This window comes from Saccopteryx bilineata, chromosome 4, assembly GCF_036850765.1.
Source record: "Saccopteryx bilineata isolate mSacBil1 chromosome 4, mSacBil1_pri_phased_curated, whole genome shotgun sequence".
NCBI classification, from domain to species: Eukaryota; Metazoa; Chordata; class Mammalia; order Chiroptera; family Emballonuridae; genus Saccopteryx; species Saccopteryx bilineata.
In genome coordinates, this window is record NC_089493.1 from 87,333,189 (window position 1) to 87,359,573 (window position 26,385).

General features: G+C 38.6%; 1 protein-coding gene across 1 annotated transcript in view; it reads left to right on the forward strand.

Moving 5' to 3' along the window:
* The window catches only part of AQR (aquarius intron-binding spliceosomal factor), a 117,380-nt gene extending 91,515 nt beyond the window's left edge, over positions 1 to 25,865 (forward strand). Inside the window, exons 31-35 of the mRNA XM_066277202.1 lie at positions 1,102 to 1,272; positions 5,678 to 5,763; positions 12,029 to 12,203; positions 17,836 to 17,949; positions 18,946 to 25,865. Coding sequence (XP_066133299.1) covers positions 1,102 to 1,272; positions 5,678 to 5,763; positions 12,029 to 12,203; positions 17,836 to 17,949; positions 18,946 to 19,197 — 798 coding nt within the window. The 3' untranslated portion in view covers positions 19,198 to 25,865. The remainder of the gene's footprint in view (positions 1 to 1,101; positions 1,273 to 5,677; positions 5,764 to 12,028; positions 12,204 to 17,835; positions 17,950 to 18,945) is intronic.
* Positions 25,866 to 26,385: the final 520 nt, after the last annotated feature.

Below are 26,385 nucleotides of genomic sequence, written 5' to 3' on the forward strand. Positions count from 1 at the left end.
GTTTACTGACAGGAAAATGCTTATGCTGTATTAAATTTAAAATATCAAGCTTTAAGTATGTCTAAAGTGTCACATTTTATGTTTAAAAAGGAACATAAAATTATATACTAATAATCTATACAGAAAGATGTAGCAGTATGTATACCAAAAGATTTGTTCTTTTACCTGTATTAGAGTTGATGGTTAGATAAGTATAGTTTGCTATTGATAAGAAAATTGATAAGATTTACAGCCATGTGGCTTCTTTTCCCTCCTGTCTTGCAAAGAACTCAAAATTTAAGAGACAAGTCAAGCTGTAAGTGTCACCAGAATATAAATGATTTTTTTAAAGGTCTTGTTATTTTCCAGTTGCTTTGACATGTCTTTCTTATTTGCTTTTCATGTTTTGCTTATATTCTCATTTTACTTTCTTCCCTCACCTATTACTTTCAGTTTAGTCTCTACTGAACTGGACTAAATATAAATAATAGCCTTTGTATGCTCTCTGACTTCAAGTTCAAGTAAGCCTTGGTTTTAAACACATCCCCCCAAATTTTTAACAAGTCTAACATCATGGTAAGACAAACTGACCAATTTGGGAGAACAAACACAAAACACAAAAAATACCATAACATTTGAAGAAGGAAACACATTTTGTAAAAATTGAGAAGTGACTACAGTACTGCTAGATATATATGCTATTAGACTGGATTTTATACTACCTTCTAAGACAGCTACCTTGCTCCTTTGTGTTAATGTTCCTTTCTGTTACTATATTTCCAGTACACAGTAGCAGAATATTAGGAGTCTGTATTGTGATTGTTGTGGTCCCAGAAATAATTATGTCTTTAAGTTGGGAACTTTTATTTTATGATGTTCCATATATTACAGATATATTGCAAATGTCAAAGGGTAATAATTGCATTATTCTGTGTTTATTTATCAGTGTTAATCTAGGATAAGGTTATTCATCAGTTTTGTGTAAGATGTTCACTTGTCCAAATTATTAACTCTTCACCTCTTAAAGTATGATAAATGAAAAAGTTGTGCTAGTTACCATTTTCTCTATAAAATTGAAACAAAAGGAAATCAAAGCTCAGTCTGATTATATTTGCATTACAGAATCTTGGAGAGGCAGAATATGCAGTGGCCCTCTTCATGTACCTGTGTTTACTTGGTTACCCTGCCGACAAGATCAGTATTCTGACAACCTATAATGGGCAAAAACATCTTATTCGTGACATTATAAATAGACGATGTGGGAGCAATCCATTGATTGGAAGACCAAATAAGGTAATTTTGTGACTATAATACATATGTTCTCTTATGATGTTGATAAGATGGAAAGATTTATATTTATTACAAGTTATTTATATTGTTCCACTTTGTCTTTTTGCCGTCTTTTAAGACATGAGAAAATGCAATAATAGGAACTCTAAATAATTCTCTGGCAATCCTGTAGACAGTGTTATTGGTTTGCTTTGAACTTCTGCCTCAACTACCACACTGAAGACTTTTATTGACAATAATCAGAAATAAACATTTCTAAAACCTTGTATTGGCAAAATGATGGATAACAAAATTATGTTATTCAGATACTGTTAGAGTAGAAATAAGAATAAGAATTGTATTCTTTTTTGTTTTGTTTGCTATGGTGTAATTTGTACTACTTTGTATTGTATGTTGATAGGGGAATGCTTTTTCTTGAATATAAAGGAAAATTGTAAAGTTCATCCAGACCTAGGATGTTTTTTTAATTATGTGTAGCATAGGCATAATTACTTAAAGTTAATAAATTTTTATTTAAGGAATTTCACATGTTATGATTCCTTCTACTGCTTTAGTTCCTCCTGAGTTTGAGTCTTAATCCCTTTTAAAAATAATTTTTGCTCAATCTACAGTTGTTAGGTCAGTCAGTCTTATCTAACAGAAATATAGGATGATCATGTGATCACATCAGACTTTTGGTCACTAGCAACCCGGAAGGACAACCCAGTGACCAGAGGACATCTGCAAGACTACAGAGCCCTAAGACAGCTCTTGAAACTCTCAGTGATTACCGATGGCTGTTACAAAATCATACCTAGCTTGTGGTATATTTATATTGGCCAGTGCTGATGTAGGAAATGAAAGCCAGTGAGGGTTAATAAAATGTCCCCAACAGGCTGAATGCTAGCGAAGAAGCAGAAAGGAAACTTAGTGGGAAAACTATTTTGTGGTCATGTCCACGTAAATGAGGAACTGCCAGACCCAGGACATTTTTTTACGTTTTTAATTATGTGATACGATGAAGTAATATCAAATAAAAATGAGTATGCTTGATTTTTATCAGTAAAGGGTTAAAAATTTAAAAGAGTAACAAAACAGATAGTAATGATGGCTGTATAAAAGCTTTCGCCTTTTCTTGGAAATAATCCAAAAGTAAGAGGAAATCGGGAGAAGAGAAGAAGAACTTTTCAGTGAGATGACCCAGGGAGGGTGACTAATGTTAGGAAGGAAATGTGGGAAGAAGAGCATTTAGGGACTAGTCTTGAAAGTGCTAGTAAAAGTAACCTTTTGGAATGTGAGGGTCACTCTGAAGGGTAAGAGCCACATCCCTGTTATTCAACAGTGGATACAGGAATGGGGTGAGCAGAAGCTTTCCTCATTCCAGCCTGGCTCAGAGAAGCCTACAGGCGAGCTATGTTTGCAGTAGTTTTATTTGTAAGTAGACCATCTCTATAGTAGCACAAGGAAAGAGAACCTTCTGTTGTGAAACCATCCAGCCTTTAGAAAACAGTACTGCTCACTCCAGCCTAATCTCTTGCATAATAAGTAGTTTCTTTAAGAAACCATTCAGTGATGAAAATAGTGGGGAAAAGGAAACCAACACAAGCTCGATTAATAGAGGAATAAAATCAGATAAAGAACATCAAAATTACTAATTGACAAGATGCTTGTTTCAGAAAATATGTTGGCCTGGAACAGATGAAAATTTTGAATACACATTTGGCGTTAAATGTTAGAGTACTTAACGAAGTAATCATATCTGTGAGGGAGGCTACAGTTAGAGAAATTGAAGAACTCAGGAAGAGATGAAACGTGAACTGGAGGAAACTAAAATGAAACCGTAGAGTTGAAGACAAAATAGAAAGGACTATGATGAGAAACAGACACTGTAAAAGCAGTGGTTTTCAACTCTTTTACAGTGAAAATAGGAGAATTATTTTGGGGACTGCTAAGGCAGAAATCACCCTGGGAATAAGTGAATTCAACTAAGATCAGTGGGGCTGTAATCTTCATATAACATCAGGGTGTGGTTAACTCTTTCGCGGACCAGCAGTAGAGAAGCACTGCTACAGAACACTGCATATGGGATACAGAGAGAAAAAATAAAAAACTAGTAACTTTGAAATATAGAAAGTTTAGAAATAAAAGGACCTCAATATCTGAGTTTTTTTTCCCATAATAACAGAAAAACTTAAGTAATACAGAACTTGGGGTGGTAAATACACAATATAGTGTACAGATGATTAATTGTAGAATTGTGCACCTGAAATCTGTATAATTTTGTTAATCAGTGTCTCCCAATAATTCAGTAAAAAAAATAATAAAGAAAGTTGCTCTTTCCTACAATAAAATGAAAGTAGCAATGCTCCAGGGTGTCGTCACATGACTCAGTGATGTCATCAAAGACCAAGTTTCATTTCATCCTTTTGCGCGGCCATTCCCCATTTGTGAGCCCAGTTCTTAGATAAGCTCTATGTATGGTCAGGCTGGCAACAGAAATTCCAAGTACGACATCCACACACAAGAGCAAAGAACTTGTGTCCAGAATATAAGACTTTTATGAAAGTCATTGTTAAATGAAGACACCCAATACTAAACTGGCAAAGATATTGAACAGATATTTCACACGTGAAGACAAATGAATGGCCAGTAAGCCTGTGAAATAGTGCTTACCATCATTCTCTGGCAGGGAAATGCAAACAGAAACTACAATGAGGTACCACTACACACCTAACAGAATGGCTAAAATTATAGAGATTGACATATACTAAGTGTTGGCAAGGATGTGGAGCATTGCTGGTGGATGTATAAAGTGGTATAGCAACTTTGAAAAACAAAGCTTATAAAGTCATAAACACACTTTCCATACAGCTCAGCAATTTCACTCCTAGCTTTTATCCAACAGCAGTGAAAATATAACAAAAATATTAATACAAGATTGTTCTTTACGGATTTATTAAAAATAGCCCCAAACTAGAGACAGCCCAAATACAGTGAACAAGTAAATGGATAAACAAATTGTGATATGTGCACTCAGTGGAATACTGATGAGCGGTGAAAAAGTATGAGCATAGGGATGAATCTCAGAAACATTATGCTGAGTAAAAGAAGTTAGACAAAAAAGATACATAATTTATGATATTTCATTTTTACGGAATTCTAGAACCAATGAGGAAAAAAATCTATAATGACAGGACTATTATAAAAAATCTATAATGACAGGTCATTGGTTGCCTGGAGTTGGGATGCAGATTTGACAACAAAGAGGTCTGAGGTGTTGGGAATTTTTATTGTGATGGTGGTTATATATTTAGAATTTATCAAATTTTACACTTAAAGTGAGTGAATTTTATTGTATGTAAATTATACCTCTGTAAAGTGAACTTAAAAAGAATAGTTAACTTTCTAAATGTAGGATCATGATTGTAGTGTGTGCAGGATAAACATTTAAACTTTTTGTGATATAATGAAAAGGAGATAAATGGCTGAGTGCCAGTGTGAGACCAAAAGCTCCCTGAGCTTCCTTATTTGTACACGTATTTCCAAACTGAACAAGAAGTATTAGGAAGATGACTTGCTTATTTTTTGACAGAGGAATTCTGTAGATGAGAACTAAAAATATATTAAACAGTAAGTGAGCAAAATAAGTTAATTGCTGGGCATCAAACTGGGATATTGGAAAATAAGTTAGACACAGTCCCTGCTTCATGGAGTTGAGTAGTTTCGTGCAGAAAGAATGTTACAGAGGTGAAGATGAATGCCCTAAGTGTGACTAAAATAGGGACATACCTTATCCGGTTACTGTGGTTTATTTCATAGTTAGTGTTCATTAATGTGCCCTTTGAATTTCAAGTATATGGTCATGTTTGTTTTGGGATTATTTTGAAAGAAATATTTTTATGGCCCTGGCTGGTTGGCTCAGTGATAGAGCGTCGGCCCGGCGTGTGGATGTCCTGGGTTCAGTTCCCGGTCAGGGCACACAGGAGAAGTGCCCATCTGCTTCTCCACCCCTCCCCCTTTCACTTTTCTCTCTCATCCTCTCCCTGTCTCTCATCCTTTCCCTATCTTTCCTCCTCTCTTCTCTTCTCTCCCCTTCTCTCTCTCCCTCTCTCTCCTTCTCTCCCACAGCCATAGCTTGATTTTAGCAAGTTGGCCCTGGGTGCTGAGGTTGGCTCCATGGCCTCTGCCTCAGGTGCTAGGAAGAGCTCAGTTGCTGAGCAATGGAGCAATGCCCCAAATGGGCAGAGCATTGCCCCCTAGTGGGCTTGCTGGGTAGATTACAATTAGGGCACATGCAGGAATCTGTATCTCTGCCTCCCCTCTTCTCACTGAATAAAAAAGATTTTTATTTCTAGTACATCATTTAAACAATATTTCTAGAGTCTTATTATTGAAAATATACCATGTTTACCATTTTTTTTCTTTCTAGGTGACAACTGTTGACAGATTTCAAGGTCAACAGAATGATTATATTCTTCTTTCTCTGGTACGAACCAGGGCAGTGGGCCATCTGAGGTACGTATGGCAAAACTGTCACAATATTTAACTTTACTATCTTCTTCAATTTTAAACTTCTGTTACTCAGTTGTTTTACCTTTTTTTAAGTTTACAGTTAATTGTTATGGAGGCTTTTGGTGCTATATGTTGGAATGTAACAATATCACGTACTCTTCATAGTTAACCATTGCATTGCTTCTGATTTTTTTGAATCCTAAATGTTTTAGTAGTTTAAACTTCTTTACTCCTCAGTAACATTTAGAAAAAACATTTTATTGTAAAATCTTAATACAGCACACTGTATCTGTTAGAAACACAGTGTCAGAAACTTTACTGAATTTGTCACTACCCGTGCGACGAGTGTATTCCAGGGTCTCGAGCAGGACAGTACGAAATTGATGAATATAGATAAAGAACTAAAGACATATAAAAGATGAGTTTCTGCAGGAAGCCACAGCTCATTGCCAGCAGTAACTTTTGCTCTGGCAGAGCCGCAAAAACATCACCGCCCCCAGAAACTGCACCCTTCTTTATTTACCGGGCAAAGTGGAAATTAGCATACAGTTTCCGAGACAACTCAAGAATTCCACCAGGTACAGAAAACCCCCCACCAATACCTAACATACACAACCTTACTCAAAGAAGTAACTTCCTTCCAGTCCTTCCGGGGAACACAGGAGGCAGGACGAGCCCTGAGGCACAGCCCCTTGCAACCCAATCAGGCAGTCTGCCCAATGGGGCGTTGGGCAGACTGTCAGCTTACAGTCAGCTCCCAGCACCTCTGTCCCCAAAATATCCAAACTCTAAAATTTCTCTTGGCTTTTCAGTCCCCAGCATGAATTAAAGGAAGTAAAGTGTTTTTAAAAAAGTCTCTCCAGAATGAATTTTTTGTTGCATAGGATTTCTGATGTTTCCCCACACAGCCTTCCAGCTTCAGTGTTAGAGGGCAAAAGAACCCTTTGTTCTTCCAGGATTCAGAATTGTCAGAATAAAAATAGTCTATTTTTATTATTTACTTTGATATATTTATGTGTTAGAGATTTATGGGAATAATATTTCCTTATTACAAAGCAGCCAGTTAGTTTTATATAAACCTTCATTTCATATGACTTAAAAGCAAAACTATATGGAGAGTTCATTTTATTATTTTATTTGGTGGATAGAAAAAGAAAATTCTCTTAAGTTCTCATGATGTTATCATTAATCAAGATCTGCTTGGAGCTTAGCTCAAAGATCATGTTCCACTAGAGCAGAGGTCCCCAAACTTTTTACACAGGGGGCCAGTTCACTGTCCCTCAGACCGTTGGAGGGCCAGACTATAAAAAAAACTATGGACAAATCCCTATGCAAACTGCACATACCTTATTTTAAAGTAAAAAAACAAAACGGGAACAAGTACAATATTTAAAATAAAGAACAAGTAAATTTAAATCAACAAACTGACCAGTATTTCAATGGGAACTATGCTCCTCTCACTGACCACCAATGAAAAAGGTGCCCCTTCCGGAAGTGCGGCGGGGGCCGGATAAATGGCCTCAGGGGGCCGCAGTTTGGGGACCCCTGCACTAGAGGAATAAATTTTATGTAAGAGAAATCAAAGATAGAATGTTTCAAGAAATTGTTTGAAGACCATAGCATACTAAAACAGTTTATTTTTGCTTATTTAAGTGTCAAGCATGTATTTGGAGACTTTTTTTTTTTAAATAATTTTATTTTTTTAATGGGGTGACATCAATAAATCAGGATACATATATTCAAAGATAACAAGTCCAGGGTATCTTGTCGTTCAATCATGTTGCATACCCATCACCCAAAGTCAGATTGTCCTTCGTCACCCTCTATCTTGTTCTCTCTGTGCCCCTCCCCCTCCCCTTTCCCTCTCCTATTCTCCCCCCCCTAACCACCACACTCTTATCAATGTCTCTCAGTTTCACTTTTATGTCCCACCTACGTATGGAATAATGCAGTTCCTGGTTTTTTCTGATTTACTTATTTCGCTTCGTATCATGTTATCAGGATCCCACCATTTTGCTGTAAATGTTCCGATGTCATCATTTCTTATGGCTGAGTAGTATTCCATAGTGTATATGTGCCACATCTTCTTTATCCAGTCATCTATTGATGGGCTTTTTGGTTGAGACTAACTTTTTTTAAAGGCAGTTTTATTTCTGCAGTGAGATTGTAGCTAGCTGCTAGCTGAATGGGGCATCATTAGGACTTAACATCATTAAAATTTCTCAAAAACTCACAGTGTGAGTATATGAGTTCTTCCCTATTTTTTGCCTGACTTTTCTGAAAATATATTTTTAAAAAAGATAATGGTAGTAAACTACTTATAAGTGAAAGATTAAAAAAGAACCTGATTGCCTGACCAGGCGGTGGTGCAGTGGATAGAGCGTTGGACTGGGATGCGGAAAGACCCAGGTTCGAGACCCCGAGGTCACCAGCTTGAGCATGGGTTCATCTGGTTTGAGCAAAGCTCACCAGCTTGAACCCAAGGTCATTGGCTCAAGCAAGGGGTTACTCGGTCTGCTGAAGCCCACGGTCAAGGCACATATGAGAAAGCAATCAATGAACAACTAAGGTGTCACAACGAAAAACTGATGATTGATGCTTCTCATCTCTCTCCGTTCCTGTCTGTCTGTCCCTATCTGTCCCTCTCTCTGACTCTCTCTCTGTCCCTGTAGAAAGAAAGAAAGAGAAAGAAAGAAAGAAGAAAGAACCTGATTGTCTTACATATCACAATTTTCTAAACAAAATACCATTATTCAATAATCAACCTTTGTACTTGTGAAAATGTGTTCTTGAACGTCTAGCATCTTTATCAGGGGTGCTGGTGATGGTTTGGGGGGAAATGTCAATTTAATTACTATTTATGCTTCCAGTTATCCAAATTCCTTTGGTAGCTTAGCTAGAATTTTATCAAATTCTTCATAGAATATTTTGGTTCACAAGGATAATCTTTTAAGTCTTTTATTATCTAATATTTTGTTTAAGTTTCAAGAGACCAAAGAAATGTTTTTCTCTTTTAAATAATAGCTTTATTGAGATATAATTCACATACTATATGCAATTCATGTATTTTACAAGTCAGTGATTTTTTTTTGTATGTTTAGAGTTTTGCCACTGTCTTCACTATCAGTTTTAAAACATGTTCATCACCCAGTGAGAAACCCTATACTTAACAGCAGTCACTTCCTTCCCCTCTCCTCCAAGTCTTTGGTAACCACTGTCCTGTCTTTGTAGATTTGCCTGTTCTAGATACTTTGTTTAAATGGAATTGCTTGGCATAATGTGTTCAATGTTCATTCATGTTGTACCATATATGAATACTTTATTCCTTTTTATTGCCAAATGATGTTGCATTGTGTGGATATATCACATTTTATTTAATATTTATCAGTTAATGGCTATTTGGGTGTTTGTTTTTTAAATGAGAGTCAGGGGGACAGAGACAGACTGTCGCATATACCCCGACCAGGATCCACCCAGCAAGCCCCCTACCAGGTGATACCCTGCCTATCTGGGCCACTGCTCTGTTGCTCAACAACAAAGCTATTTTAGCATCTGAGGCAAGGCCATGGGACCAACTTTGCTCAAACGATTCTAGCCATGGCTGTGGGCATGGAGGAGCTGATGGTTGCTTCTCCTGTGTGCCCTGACCAGGAATCGAACCCGGGACTTCCATACATTGGGCAGATGCTCTACCACTGAACCAACTGGCCAGGGCCAGCTATTTGGGTTTTTTTTCCCACTTGTGGCCATTGTGAGTAATGCTGTGAACATTCATGTACAAGTTTTCATGTGGACATGTTTTCCTTTCTCTTGGGTGCAGTGGTCATGTGGTAAATCAGTGTTTAATCCTTTTCATTTTCCAGTGCCTGTTATATTTCTTTTGGCCACATCTTTTTATGCAGAATAGACACCTCAGGTGATTGTTTAGGAGCCAGACTATTCAGCTTTAGTTCCAGAGACCTATCTTAGGACTCCGTGGAGCTGTTTTAGAAGCCGGAGTACAGAGATACTACTAGTCCCTTTTCCAAAGTTCATTGTTCTTGTTTCCAACCACCTGATTTGAATAGCTCAGGTACCAGTAGAAATGCTCGGGTCTTAATACAGAGCAGTGAAACTAAGTTTTCTGAATTGTCTTCTTAGAACGGGTTCTGTCAGAATGATGGCTTGTTGTTTTGTATGCTCTTTCTGTCCAGCCACATTCTGGGGACTATGAAAGGAGGTGGCAGTTCTCATTGCCCTGAATTCAAGATGCAGCTCCAGAGATCCCTGTCTAGTCATTAACTTTTTTGTCTAGTACTTTGTCATGTTCATAGTGTTTAGTCATTTATTTAACAAATACTTAAAAATCAATCTGTTATTTGGTAGTGTGCTGGGTTCTTGATATATAGATGGAATTGTAATCATTTTCTCTACCCTCATGGAGCTTAAGAATCCAGTGGGGGAGACATTAAGCATATCCTTAGAAGACACCTACATTTGAATCTGCAGGAGATTCTAGTCTCACTCTCCTCATGTGCAGCGGAGGTCAAGCTTGTAAGGTCACTTTACTGCTTCCAGTGCTGAGAACAAGAGATGAGTCCCCAGGGTGACCAGTTCAGTAGCGCTGTGGAAGCCTGTCTCTGTGCTCTGCCTAGGGGGTTACAGCCTCTGGATGTGAAGGGGAGACCTAGACATTATAACAGAGGGATTGCCATGAAGGCTGCAGTTTAGGTCCTGCTACCACTGCTACCATCTTTCTTCCCTGACAACATAGTTTTCACTATGCTTCCCTTTATAATGTTTGTGTGAGAACGTATGCCAAGTGTTTACAAGCACTGTACATCTAGTTACCACTATTGGAACCACCCACCTGCAGCATGACCCCACGGGGTTCTCAGGAAATGTAGAGAAAATAAAAAACAGTTTGGTTTACAGTAACCTAAAACATAATATTTCTTCATGACCTCAGCTTGTCACAAATGTAGCAGATATAGGTAGTTTTATTTATTATTTATTTTTTAGGGTGAGAAGCATCAACTCATTGTTGCTTTCACTTTAGTTGTGCATTGATTGCTTCTCATACCTGCCTTGACCAGGGCTGAGCCAGTGTCCCCTTGTTCAAACCAGTGACCTTTGGGCTCAAGCTGTCAAGCTTTGGGATCATGTGGACAGTCCCCTGCTTAAACTAAACAACCCCACGCTGATAAGCCCAGGCTTAGAACTGGGACCTTGGGGCTTCGAACTGGTGACCTTAACATTTCCAGCATTTCAGGCCAAAACTTTATTTACTGTGCCACCACCGGTCAGGCAAAGGGATATACTTTCTCCTGCCTAAACGGACATCTTGTAGTTTTGTGTATGTGGAGTGGAGAGGGTATCCTTGGTTGTTATACGATCTTTGTAACATCTGATCTCTGTAACACTAATACTTTATTTCAAGGATCAGGGTAATTTTACCAGACTTTATTATTATTCATGAAAGTCTTTTTTTTGTAGAATACTCATAAATTTAATTTGCCATTTAAGAACATCTCAAGAAAACAAACTGTCCTCTTTATTTGAAACCAATATTATTTTTTACTAAAACACATACCAATATAATTAATATATAGCCCTCCTTTTATAAATTTATTTGATTCAAAGTTTTGAAAACATATCCCCTCTAAGAGATAAAGAAAATTGACACAATTTATTAGATAGTTACATATATAGTTACATCATTCAATTTAGCCAATTTTATTTTTGTTTATGTGAACATTGATTACTTAGGTCAGGCATTGAGCCTAAGTACTAGAGTAAATATGAATAAGACATGGTGTTATGTTATGTTATGGCATATCATAATTCTGTATGTTTTTATTTATAATTATTACAAATAAGAATAAAATAGTTTGGTGAGAGTTATCTAGGAAGTAGAATTTGACTTTGAAGAGCCTGGGAATTTTGTATGTGAAGAGCGGAGGAAGCGCTGGTTCAGTCTGACTGCCTAGTGGTGACTGGCACTGAACTATACCATAATACCAATATAGCAACACAGATCTTTTATATCCGTGAGTCCTCCTGCCTCCCAAACCAACCAACATAGAGATTAGTAATAAAGCATTAACTTTGTACTTGGTTTACTAGTCACATAATATTGATTAACTTAATATTTAACTCTGTTAAGTTTTGAAGAAACTTTTTGCTTGACACACCTTAATAATATTGAGTGGAATATATAAGAAAAAGAAAAAGCTACATAAATATGTTATTAATCCTGATGTATGTTAATTAATTTTGTTTCCCAAAGGGATGTTCGGCGCTTAGTGGTGGCCATGTCTCGAGCCAGACTTGGACTTTATATCTTCGCCAGAGTATCCCTCTTCCAAAACTGTTTTGAACTAACTCCTGCTTTCAGCCAGCTCACAGCCCGCCCACTTCATTTGCATATAATTCCAACAGAACCTTTCCCAACCAGTAGAAAGGTAGGACTTCTTTTTTCATTGTATAGAGCTGCATTCTCTTATAGATGATCACGTAGGCAAGGAACATCATCAAAAAAATCATCTAGTCTGGTTTAGAGTATTGCTTTCATTAAGGAATTAAATTGAACTTTCTATATAAAATAGTATATGCCAACATTTATGAGTACTAAGCATGTATCAAGCAATTAGTTCTTTATATTCATTATCTCTTTTCATCTCAGCAACACCCCTGTTCAGTAGGTTTTCTTATTAACCCAATTTTATGCATGAAGGAATTGAGAGAGAAGTAGTTTGGTCATGCATCTAACAACAATCCAAGATTTTAAACCTCAGGCAGGCTGACCCCTGGTATCGTACTGTACTACCTCTCTTTGGCTTTCTTAGGAGAACTTAACTGATTATATATTTGATAATAGTAATAAATGGTTTAGCTCTTGGGGAAGCCTTAAGAAGCTTACATTCTGGGAAAATGTGGGAGGAAACAGCACATATACTTCACAAAAAGATACAGTGGTACCTTGACACACAAGCACTTTAAATCACGAGCAATTTGAGAGACGAGCAGTCACTCATGGAATATTTTGCTTTAAGTCATGAGCGGATATTTGAATCACGTGCTTCCACCACCCTCCACTAGATAGCTTGCTGAATGTTCTGAGAGGGAGGAAGAAACAAACTTCCATGGAAAAGTTTTTGTTAAGACGGCCTATTAAGTGAAAGCAAGGAAAGTGTGGCAAAAAAGCCAAAAGTCCGTGAAGAAAATGATGATTGTTGGGCAAATGAGCTCGTAAAATTTGTATTTTCTGAGTTTGCTCACTTTATTGTTAAAAATAGCACTGGGCAGCTGTCTGTGAAATTGCTAATTACCTTCCTGCTTGGGAAGGGCCATTGTTATGCTAATAATGTCTCCTCCCCTCTGCCAGCATCTTCACCTGACCTTGAAGGTAAATACTCTTCATAAACCAGTTATTTCTTTACATTTTCTCTTATTATGTATATATATGTATTTATTATTTATAAAGTACATTCTCTTATTTGAAAGCATATAAACCAAAAATTCATAAACCAAAACCACCTAGCAAGCCCAACCAAGCAGATGGTTGTATCCCTGGGTTTTTGGGAACTGGAATAGATTAATTGCATTCCCATTAATTTAAGTGGGGAAATTCGGTTTGACACATGAGTAAATTGAGTCGTGAGCTCGGCCATGAAAAGAATCAAACTCATGTATATCATTCCCTCCTCATTCATCCCTGCTACCGTTTTCCCATCCCTCCTTCCTTCTCGAACCCTTTCCCCTCCATTTCCTCTTCCCCCTGCTCCCTCCCCTATAAGTAAACAATCTCTTTAGTTTCTGGTTCATTCTTCATATATTCCTTTTGCACAAAGGCGCAGATACCTGTTTATTTTCTTACATAAAAGCATACTATATAAACTTGGACTTTGCTTTTTCATTTAATGAAATATCTTAGAGATCCATTGGAATTTAAATAAAAGTTTTAAATGTTCACAGTACACTTCTGTCTCCTGAAAAGGAAACAAGATTAATTTCTTGTTTGTTTTATAATAATGCTAAGCACTTTTTTTGTTATGTGGCTGTAGAGAAATAGGAGGAAAAGGTGGGGAGCTGTGATGGGATGGGGTCATGTGAAGCCTTGAATGTCAGTCTGAATTCTGGACACACTCCTGGGGTGTTGAGGTTCTCAGTCTCTTGTAGGCTGATGATGAAACAGGGAGATTCCTGACAAGAGGTCTGGGGCAGAGCCTCTGTGTTTTCAGGTTTAACAGACTCCCCAGTTGCGTCATTTCCAAGGGCTGCAGGGACACACCTGGAGAAACTTGGATGCAGCTCAGGCGGTCCCAGGGAACAGAAGACTGAGAAGCTGGTGCATTGCACAGCACCATGCGCTAGAGCCTGGGGGCTGCGGGCAGAGAGCATCCCCCGGCCTCTGCTCAGGAGACAGTGGGGGCAGGGAGGGCTCACCAGCTAGCACTGCATCCTGGAAGAGGCTGTTCCCAGCAGAGTCACCAGAAAATAGGCAAACAAAATAAAACCCACTTCATGTTTTAAAGGCAGTATTTTATAGTTGTAACAGCATGGCAGGCTTTGCACACAGATGTGACCGTGGCAGAGAGTGACCATTATCAAAAGAATACCTGCTTACATGCAATCCTACCCTCCTGCTTAATCCTAGGAAATGCTATTTAATGTACTAAGTATTTTTGACTTTATGTGCTTTAAATAATTTATCACTTTATGGTAAAATTATTTTTCTTTTTCTCTTTTTATTCATTCATTGAGAGTACGGGAGGCAGGGAGACAGACTCTCACATTTGCCCCGACCAGGATCCACCTAGCAAGCCCATTATGGGGCAATGCTCTGCCCATCTGGGGCGTTCCTCTGTTACTCAATAACCAAGCTCTTCTTAGCACCTGGCGGGAGGCCATGGAGCCATCCTAAATATCTGAGGCCAACTCACTCCAATTGAGTTATAGCTATAGGAGGGGAAGAGAGAGTGAGAAAGAGAGAGAGAAGCAAGAGGGGGAGGAATGGAGAAGCAGATGGTTGCATCTCCTGTGTGTCCCAACCAGGAATCGAACCCAGGACTTCCACATGCCAGGCCAATGCTCTACCACTGAGCCAACTGGCCAGGGTCCAAATTCTTTTTATTTTTAGAAGTTTTTTACCTTTATGGTTTTCTAAATTGTTTCTATGGTAAGAATGGGTGAGACTTTATAAGCATCTTATAATTATAAATAGGAAACTTGTTCGTCTTCATTCTAATCCAGTTTAAGAAGAAGTGCAAATTTTGTATTTTCTTTGTTTACTTCACCTGCACTGTAGGGCATTGTTTCTCAGGTTGGCATTGTTTCTCAGAAGTGACTCCATTTTAATCAACTTACTCTGTCTCAGAGGGGCTAGGGCAGGGGTCGGGAACCTTTTTGGCTGAGAGAGCCATGAATGCCACATATTTTAAAATGTAATTCCGTGAGAGCCATACAACTACCCGTGTACGTTACACATTATCCAATAAAAATTTGGTGTTGTCCCGGAGGACAGCTGTGATTGGCTCCACCCACCTGCAACCATGAACATGAGCGGTAGGAAATGAATGGATTGTAATACATGAGAATGTTTTATATTTTTAATGTTATTATTTTTTTTATTAAAGACTTGTCTGCGAGCCAGATGCAGCTATCAAAAGAGCCAAATCTGGCTCACGAGCCATAGGTTCCCGACCCCTGGGCTAGGGTCTAGGCCTGTGTGCCTTGACTTCTCCCCCAGATGGTTCTGGTAGATACCACAAAGTTTACACTTTTCCCCCCATTGATCTGAGAGAGAAACAGAGAGAGAAGCATCAACTCACCATTCCACTTAGCTGTTTCATTTGGTTGTGTCCTCATTGATTGCATTTTGTATGCTCCCTCACTAGGGATTAAACCTACAACCTCGGCGTGCCGGGACAACACTGAGCCACCCACAAGGGCCCAAAGTTTACACTTTAGGCTACTGTTTGCCAACATTTTTGACTGTATACTTTGTTAGTAAAAATTCCTTTGAATATTCACCTTCATGACTGACAGGCTAGATATTGTTAGCTTCTAATTATAAATATTAGCTTCTTATATCTTACTAGAAAGCCCGGCGGTCATACGAAATGACCTTTGTTCTAGATATTATGAATTGTAATTAAAATGATTTGTGCAAAGGTGTCTGCTAATTCAAACTGAATTACCCAGGGCAGGCGGCGAGGACGCCCCTTTGCTTAGTGCCCCATGGGGTTTCCCCCTTCTACTTGCTTAATTGCTTAAAGTAGAGTGCAATGAAGGAAACCACTGGCGGTACATCTCTTAAGAGTCACGGCTAGCTCAATAAATAAAGGTGATTTAAATAATAAAATGTTAATTCACATGTCAAAGATCTCTTTGTACACAACATTTCTTGTGTAGATCTTTCCATCATTTTTAAGCTCGCCTTGCAGAGGACCATCAATTATTTTTAATTTTATGTCCGTTCTTTCACGAACTCTTGAACAGGCAACATAAAGTTGACCGTGTCCAAATGCAGGCTCAGGTAAAAAAAATGCCAACATGCTTAAGCGTTTGGCCCTGAGACTTATTGATGGTCATAGCAAAGGCAAGTTTTACAGGAAATTGTCTATGTCTCAATTGAAACGGCAACCCTGTTTGAGATGGAGCCAAATCAATTCTTGGAATGACATGTATTTCACCTTTAGAGGAGCCAATCAAAGACTTAGCTATTATGACATTATTTTTCAATTGGAGGATGCAAAATTCCAGTTTGATGGTAAACTTGACCATGAAGTCGAAAGCAATAAAGTCCTGGCCCAGGCAAGTCAATTGGTTTGTTTCCCATGGACGCAAAAGCAAACAAACTATTAATGGATCGAATGCTATCCATACTGTTTGCTATTTGGATGCTGATTAGTCAATAATTTATTCAAGAGTGGTGGATAATTCTCAATTAGTGGAACTACAATGTTTCCATACTTGCAACATTGAGAAAATCCTTTCTTGCCACGGTCAAATCGATTAGTTTCTAACTTGAAGTTTAAGGACTGATAGTGTTCACATTTAATATTCATGTCACCAGAGGAATGCTCAAAAATTAAAGTTTCTCCGTTTGAAACTCTTTTAATCCTTTTTGCGTTTTGGTCAGCATTACTCTGTCGGTTTTTTGCATTTCTCTCCTGCCTTTGTTCAAAGGACTCATTTTGTCGAGACAGGCTTTTTTGTCTTGCATCTGAGGCAAGCCTTGTTTCTCTATGCTCATCTGTCTCATTTTGCCGAGAAAGACGCATTTGCTCTGCGACTGAAGCAAGCCTTGTCTTTCTCTGCTCAGTGGTTTCTTTTTGTCGAGAAAGCCATTTTTGTGCAGCTTTAGCTCCTTTTCTGTCCTCTTCAGTGCTGTATTTTCTAGAAGGCATTCTTAAAAGAAATTACGTTAAGACATAGTTTTTATGTAAAACAGATGATTGCCAATGCAAACAAATGTTCACCTTCCCCCTGACACGCTCAATTTGCGTTCAGCCTTAAATTGTTTCAAAAGCAGATGATTGCCAATGCAAACAAATGTTCACCTTCCCCCTGACCTGCTCAATTTGCGTTCAGCCGTGGCAACTTCACCCCATTGGCTAGTACAGTTACGCAAGCAACCAATAAGCTATCGGCGACAAGCAGACACTTAATCTGCATATAATAAAGATAAAAGAACATAAATAGGAATAATAATTTTAATGTTTTCTTTGTGAATAATCTTGAGAATTGTCTTTGGAGTATATACAGTATTAGAGACCTTTCTTTAGACAATGTTGATTTTCTCTCTGTTCAAATGGTTACTTATCTCTTTTTCTCCTACCATAGCTCATATTTTATATACCAGCTTGAAGCTGTATTAAAAGCTAGTGACTTTTAGCTCCCTCCTAATCTCTACATTTTCTAAATTTAGATTGATCACTCTCTTTATTCTTTACTGGACTCTCACACTTACATCTTTATGTCCTAAAACCTAATAGTGCTTACACATAAAATAGAGACATGGGCTTCTGTTGTAGTGCTAGCTTTTAGTGTTCTTCACTATATATTTACTTCCTTTTTGCCTTCTTCTAGAACGGGGAGAGACCAGCCCATGAAATCCAGGTCATAAAGAACATGCCCCAGATGGCGAACTTCGTGTACAGCATGTATATGCATCTGATACAGACCACACACCACTACCACCAGGTGAGGGTCTCCAACTGACATCTGCTTCGGAAAGAATCTTTCCTTCTAATTTAAGTAGCCAGTACATAATATTATATTAGTTACATTAGTTTCAAGTGTACAGTAGAGTGATTTGGCATTTTTATATTTTACAGTGTGATCAAACCACTAATTATCTGTCACTGTGCAACATTATCACAACAGCATTGACTGTAATCCCCTACACCTCCGAATAAATCTTTAAATACATACTGATTCCTTATGAAAACAAACTAAACCAAAGTGGGTTGTTATTATTCATGTAATATTCATACTTTCAAAACATCTTCATGTAGGTATAATTTAGCGTATTATAAATTCCACGTTTAAAGTATTCAATTTGATATGCTCTGACTATATGTATATACCTGTGAAACCATCATCACTATGAAGATAATGAATGTATTTATTATCCCCAAAAGTTTCCTCATGCCTCCTGCTAATCCCACTCATTTTTTACTGATCCCTCTCCACCTCTTCCAAGCAACCATACAGAGCTGCTCCAGCATCTGAGGGGACAGACTTCGTGTGTCCTCCTGCGCCCTCCCTGCCACAGCTTTCTCAGGCTTGGCTCCTCCCTACCCCCAACAGGGAAGGGCCCCTTGATTGAAGTTGGCCCTTCTCGAGCTGGTGTGTCAGACAGTCCTAATCAACCAGTTTTTCCAGAAATATGACAGCACCTTCTTTGGCTAAAAAATCTAATAGGTTTTATATTACTTTCCTTTCTAAATATTTAATAAGTAGTTGATCATTATTTGTAATATCTCAGTTGGCATGTTCTTGGAGTCAGGAAAACCTAGGCCATTCTTGTCAGAGTTGTTTCAGCTGTGATATAAGATGTCCAGCAGTGTCTGGAGAACCCCAGAGTGAACCCTGTTTATTAGGAAGGTAACGTAGGTGTGCGAGTTTAATTTTATAAGCCAATGTCTTTTCATTTGAGTTAGTTCATATTGGTCTTTTCTTTTTTTTTTTTATTAGACTTTATTACAGCTGCCACCTGCAATGGTAGAAGAAGGTGAGGAATTTCCAAGTCAGGAAACAGAACTGGAAACAGAAGAAGAGGGCACACCTGCTCAAGCTGACGTACCTGGTCTAACAGATATCAGCTGCACTCAAGAAGCATTAGCCTCTCAGACTGAGACCAGCCCCGGTCAGACAAGAGCTGATTCCAGTCCAGAAGCCGTCTCTGCTGTCCCCGAGCTGACCACTGCAGTGGAGGGTGGGACCTGAGGCCGTACCAGCAGAGGCTGAGCCCCCTCAGGATGCCACACCTGCCCCAGAGAAAACCAAATAGTCAAACAGCGGCCTTTCTTAGGGAGGACGTTTCATTTGTAAAGTCAAAGTAAAATTACTTTTTGTATTTTATATTTGCTCTGCCAATATAAAGGTAACAATTAATGTTCAGTTTTTATTTTTGTTAACTGGTAATCAGTGTTTGTTCTTCTTGGCTATATATTTTTTTTAATTGTGTGTGTAAACAACTCATTTCATTTGTTCAGTTAGAAGGGTAAGTAATCCTTTGATATTTTTTCTCATTAACTGAGTGCATTTTTAATCATACCTACATTAAAAGAATTTTCTGTAGAATATGTGAGACATACTTGGTTTTTTAGTGAACATCTATAAAGAAAAAGACTATCACTGGAAGTACCCATAAATGTCCCTAAGCAAGTGATAAAATTGGGGAGGAAATAGTTTCCTCTATCATGGTATCAGATGCTCAACTTGTCTTTTTTCTTTTTTCTTTTATTTAGAAAGTTAAATTTAATGAGGTGACATTGATTAATAAGATTACATAGGTTTCAGGTGATCATTTCTGTAGCATTTGAACTGTTGATTGTGTTGTATACCCATCACCCAAAGTCAGATCCTTTTCCGTCACCGTATATTTGTCCCTCTTTAGTCTCTTCCTCTCCCTCCTTCCCTAAATCTCCCTCCCCCGGTAACTACTACATTTTTATGTCCATGAGTCTCAGTTTTATATCCCACCTCTGTGTGAAATCATATAGTTCTTAGCTTTTTCTGTTTTCTGATTTACTTATTTCACTCAGTATAATGTTCTCAAGGTCCATCCATGTTGTCATAAATGGCAGTAGGTCATCATTTCTTATGGCTGAGTAGTGTTTCATAGTATATATGTATCACATCTTCTTTATCCAGTCCTCTATCTAAGGGCACTTTGGTTGTTTCCATGTCTTGTCCACTGTGAATAATGCTGCGATGAACATGGGGCTGCATGTGTCTTTACATACCAGTGTTTTTGAGTTTGGGAAGTAGATAGATACCCAGTAGAGTAATTGCTGGGTCATGTGGTAGTTCTATTCTTAATTTTTTGAGGAACTACCATACTTTTTTTTTTTTTTTTGTATTTTTCTGAAGCTGGAAACGGGGAGGCAGTCAGACAGACTCCCTCATGCACCCGACCAGGATCCACCTGGCATGCCCACCAGGGGGCGATGCTGTGCCCATCTGGGGCATCACTCTGTTGCAACCAGAACCATTCTAGCACCTGAGGCTGAGGCCATAGAGCCATCCCCAGCGCCTGGGCCAACTTTGCTCCAGGGGAGCCTTGGCTGCAGGAGGGGAAGGGAAACAGAGAGGAAGGAGAGGGGAAGGGGTGGAGAAGCAGATGGGCGCCTCTCCTATGTGCCCTGGCCGGGAATTGAACCCGGGACTCCTGCACACCAGGCCAACGCTCTACCATTGAGCCAGCCAGCCAGGGCCCATACTTTCTTTCTTAATGGCTGTACTAGTTTACATTCCCTCCAGCAGTGAATGAATGTTCCTTTTTCTCCACAGCCTCTCTAACACTTGTTATTATCTGTCTTGTTGATAATAGCCAATCTAACAGGTGTGAGGTGCTATCTCACTGTAGTTTTGATTTTCATTTCTCTAATAGCGAAGATGAGCATGTTTTCATATATCTGTTGGGGCCATTTGTATGTCCTCTTGGGAGAAGTATTCAGTTTCTCTCCCCACTTTTAATTGGATTGTTTGCTCATTTGTTACTGAGCTTTGTGAGTTCTTTATATGTTTTGGATATTAACCTCTTATCAGAGCTGTTGTTTGCAAATATCATTTCCCATTTGGTTGGCTATTTGTTTTGTTGTCAGTTTCTTTTGCTGTGCCAGCTTTTTAGTTTGATACAGTCCCATTTATTTTTGCCTTTACGTCCCTTGACTTTGGGGTCAAATTCATAAATTGTTCTCTATGGCCAAGGTCCATGAATTTAGTCCTATGTTTTCTTCTATGTAATTTATTGTTTCAGATCTTGTATTTAGGTCTTTGATCCATTTTGAATTAATTTTAGTGCAAGAGGACAAACTGTAGTCAAGTTTCATTCTTTTGCATGTGACTTTCCAGTTTTTCCAGCACCATTTACTGAAGAGGCTTTCTTTTTTCCATTGCATATTTTTCGTTCCTTTGTTGAAGACGAGTTGTCCGTATACAGGTGGTTTTATTTCTGGGCTCTTAATTCTGTTCCATTGGTCTGTATGTCTGTTTTTCTGCCAATACCATGCTGTGTTGATTATCATGGCTCTGTAGTATAATTTGAAGTCAGGTAATGTGATCCCTCCAGCTTTATTCTCCTCACTCAGGATTCCTTTTGGCTATTCGGAGTTTTTTATGGTTCCATACAAACCTGGCAATTTTTTTGTTCCATTTCTTTAAAAAAATGACATTGGGATTTTTGATGGGGATTACATTAAATTTGTATATTGCTTTGGGTAATATGGTCATTTTAACTATGTTGATTCTTCCAGTCCATGAATGTGGAATATTTTTTCATTTCTTTGTGTCTTTTTCAATTTCTTTCAACAGTGTTTTGTAGTTTTCAGTATATAGGTCCTTCACATCCTTTGTTTTGTTCAGTTTATTACTAGGTATTTTATTTCTTTTTTTCCTTTTTTTTTGCAATTGTAAAAGGAACTGTGTTTTTGAGTTCATTTTCTGAAATTTTATTGTTGGCATATAGGAAGGCAATAGACTTTTGTATATTGATTTTTTATCCTGCAACTTTACTGTATTGGTTTATTGTTTCTAATAGTTTTTTAGTGGAGTCTTTGGGGTTTTCTATGTACAGGATCATGTCATCTGCAAAAAGTGATACCTTTACTTCTCTCCAAATATTAATGCCTTTTATTTCTTTCTCTTGCCTGATCACTCTGGCTAAAACTTCCAGGATCATGTTGAATAAAAGTGGAGAGAGTAGACAGCCTTGTCTTGTTTCTGATTTTAAAGAAAAAGCCTTCATATTTTCACCATTTAATATTCTAGCTGATGGCTTGTCATATATGACCTTTATTATATTGAGGTACTTTCCCACTATACCTATTTTATTGAGTGTTATAAACATAAAGGGATGTTGTATCTTCTTGAATGCCTTTTCTGCATCTATTGATAGGATCATATGACTTTTGTTCTTTGTTGATGTGGTGTATTATGTCGACCTATTTCCATATGTTGAACCATCCTCGTGCTCCTCTGTAATGAATCCCACTTGATCGTGATGTCCTATTTTTTTAATACGTTGTTGTGTTCGTTTTGCTAGTATTTTGTTTAGGATTTTTGCATCTATATTCATTAGAGATATTTGTAGGATGTCTATGGCCATACCACCCTGAATGTGCCAAATCTCTTGTTGTTTTTTAACCTTTATTCCTCAATATAAAGGCATTAACAGCCATAGTATACAGATTCTCAAATCCATCACAGAGGTTTCATGTAAAGTATGTCCGTAAAGTCATGGTGCACTTTTGACCGGTCACAAGAAAGCAACAAAAGACAATAGAAATGTGACATCTGCACCAAATAAAAGGAAAACCCTCCCAGCTTCTGTAGGATGATGTGGCAGCATGTGCGCATGCGCAGATGATGACGGAACACCGTGTATACAGCGGAGCAGCCCACGGCCATGCCAGTCGAGATGTGGACGGTACAGAGGAAAGTTCAGTGTATTCTGTGGCTTGCTAAATTCGAATCCGTGACCAAAGTGCAGTGTGAATATCGGCGCATTTATAACGAAGCTCCACCACATAGGAATATCATTACTCGGTGGGATAAGCAGTTGAAGGAAACTGGCAGTTTGGTGGAGAAACCCGCTCTGATAGGCCATCAGTCAGTGACGAGTCTGTAGAGGCTATACGGGATAGCTACCTAAGGAGCCCTAAAAAATCTGTGTGTGAGTCCACATCGAACTGCACTGAATAGGTATGAAACTGGGAGAGTTTTCCTTTTATTTGGTGCAGATTTCACATTTCTATCGTCTTGTTGCTTTCCTGTGACTGGTCAAAAGTGCACCATGACTTTACGACACACTGTATTTCCTTTCCCCAAATTTCATAATGTTTCAGAACCGGCCATGGTGTCTGTTTCTTCCTGGGACCACTCCAGACCTAAAGGATCAGAATCTCAGGGTCAAGGCCCAAGAATCTGTACGTCAGTAGGTGCTTAGAATGTTTGAGTTGCTGGCAGAGGGGCGTCGGGTAAGGCTGGTGAGGCTGAGCAGGATTTGTCATTCAGCTAAACAAGAAAGACCCAGAGTCTGGGCAGTGAGAATCGGGGAGCTTGTCCTTTGTTCAGAATAGAATTCTCCCACTGCATGCAGAGGCTCTGACTTTTCTGCCCCGTTCAGCTCTTTGGGTAGACAACCAGCCACAAGGAGACCTTAAGGTAAAATGTGCTCCAGATTTGAGAGAGCAAAGATGCCAAGACAAGCTTCTCAAGTGTGGTTTGCAAATCAGAGGCAATGGTGTCCATTGAAGGTTGTTAGACATTCAGACATTTGGGCTCTCTCTACCGTAGACCTATTAAATTTGAATTTGCATTTCTGCAAAGTCCCAGATCCATAAACACTACCTAGTTCGGAGGCACTGTGCTGTCCTCACATGAGTGAGAGGTAGAATGATAATATCTGATGGCAGAGTTAACTGAGCATGACTAATGTTTTCTGACAAGGACCCCTGCTTATAAGGTCCCTGTGCATGGTGGCCAGAAAAGAGATGAATATGTATACTTTGGGAGGAAGAAACTGCCCACTAGTTCTCTCTTCCCCCATTTTGACTTCTGCTAGAGAGGCTGAGAGGGGCATTTCCCCAGAGTATTTCCTGTAGTGCATGTACTTGTACTGGGCTTGACCAGGTCCAAAGAACGCAGCCATTGAAATGCTTCTGATCCTGACGCATTGAAGGAAGGCTGTAACTTTAGGAAATTAACCCCAGAAAGTCACCTCAATGGTGCAGTATTTCTGAGTTACTAGCGTTTGCTCAACTGTACCAGGCTGCAGTGGACAAGGTCCACTTTCCTCCGGTGTGTCATACCGCATCCGCATGCTTGTGTGAATGTGGGATGAGTGAGGGGACGATGAGCGGAGTGAAGCACCAAGGACGCTGGACTAGGACACAGCTGTGGTAGTTTTCAGTGAGGATTGAGCCAGGTAGTCTGTTGCATAATTTCTCTGATTATAAGAATTTGAAGCAGGTGTTGTAGGCATCTGTCTGAGGACTAGCACTCACCTAATTGTTGTCCTTAGTGAATCTGTGGAATCAGGCTAAGCAAGAGGGAAAGGAGCTTTACCATATTATTACTATCTTTCCTGGAAAAGACTGATTTTTCTCTCTGCCATGGAGAGGATATGAATCATGACACCTGCAACCAAAAGCAGCATACTTTCATGCTACTTTCTCATTAAGTAAAGCGTTTCACAAACACTATAAATCACTGTCTAGTTGGGTCACCATACCTTTTTCTTTGATGCTTGATTTCCTATCAGACTCAAAAGAAAATTTAACTAGAAGGTGGGTCCTTTGCTTATGTCAAAGAATATTCTTAAAGGATTACAGTGGTGGCAAATGAATTATTTTAAATTATTTAATCACTGGAAAGTCTGCTGAGTTGCTGTTAACTGTAGAATTTTTACAGGAACTTAAAGAGATCAACTGTGAAACAGTGAGGACACTGTCAGGTAGCCTCAGCCACGGTACAGTGGGGGGTGGAGGCGGAGTCCAAGCTGCAGCCCTGAGGTAGTGCTTTGTTTATCCTTTTCTGTCCAGCCCACAGGAGTGATTGTTTCGTAAATTTTTGAGTTTTCTATTTAATTTAGGACTACTACATACAGGTTCTCTAGCCATGTGACCATTTCACTTGCATGTTCCCATTGCTCTCCCTCCTGTTTTTCAAATCTGAATATGCAATGATTTGGAATCTATTTTTAAAAACAGCCGAAAAGATGCCTGCCTAGAGAATGAATGTGCAATGATGCATTTCAGTATTTAGACTTTTTTCCACAAAATGCTGAGTTAAGAAAGTTTATTACCAGCAGTTGAAAATAAATAGTTCCATTGATTTGGGCAAATGAATGAGAAGATCTAAACATTGTCAGGTCTCTCATTGGTGTGATGATAGAGGTTGAGATGTTTCGCTAGGTTCTGGGAGAAATGGGCCATTTCTACTCCCATATACAATAAAATGAAGCCTTTAATGATGAGGAGACAGCGTGATGCCTTAAAACAGGCCTTTGACTCACTCGGACCTGGCTCACATTGTAACCTAATTTATTCATCAGTGTTTGGATTGACCTTGGACTGGTTTTATACCTCTCTAAGCCCCAGTTTTCTTTAAGTACAAAATAAGGAAAAGATTTGTTTGTTAAAGAGGTAATGTGTATAAAAATATCTAGATTCTAGGTCAGTAGTTCTCAAATTTTTGATGTTGAGGTGCATTTAAAATCCTACAAATAATTATAGGCGCACTATCTACAAATTTCTGAGAAATATGTTATAATAATTAAGTCAAATATTAAAGAAATATAAAATCCAAGTGTGCTTTTTTGGTAATTAAACAAAATAAATATGACAAAGTTAAATTTATTCTGACATTAAAAGACATTTTTATGTTTACATTTTTTGAGTTATGCTTTTTAGAATTCGTAAAAAAGGGGTGAAAAAATAAACGACAAAAAAGTTATCTTTTTATATATATAGATACATTCTTAGTAAGATTTAGTAAATTCGGCATATCCTGGCACGAATGTGTTGTTTTTTCATTCTTCTGTTTATGAGAAACATGAGCCTGATGTGTCCTAGTGATTTCTTCAATGTTTGGGCATACATTTGAAAGGCAATCTCTCATTTCCTCGTCAATACACTGAAGAATTCCTCTCTTTTTACTCTTAATTGTGTTGAGTGCAGAAAACCCCCACCATGCATATCATCTTAACTTTACACCAAACAAAGGATAGAAGAAACTTGCCTCCAGTCTTTCCGGGGAACATGGGGGGTAGTGTAAACAATCCAGCACCACAGCTTGACAGCCTTTTGTTACCTAATCAGGCAAGTGAGGTGGGGGGTTGGGCATACTGTCAGCTTACAGCCAATTCCCCACACCTCTGTACCCCAAAAATCTAAATTCCAAAAGCCC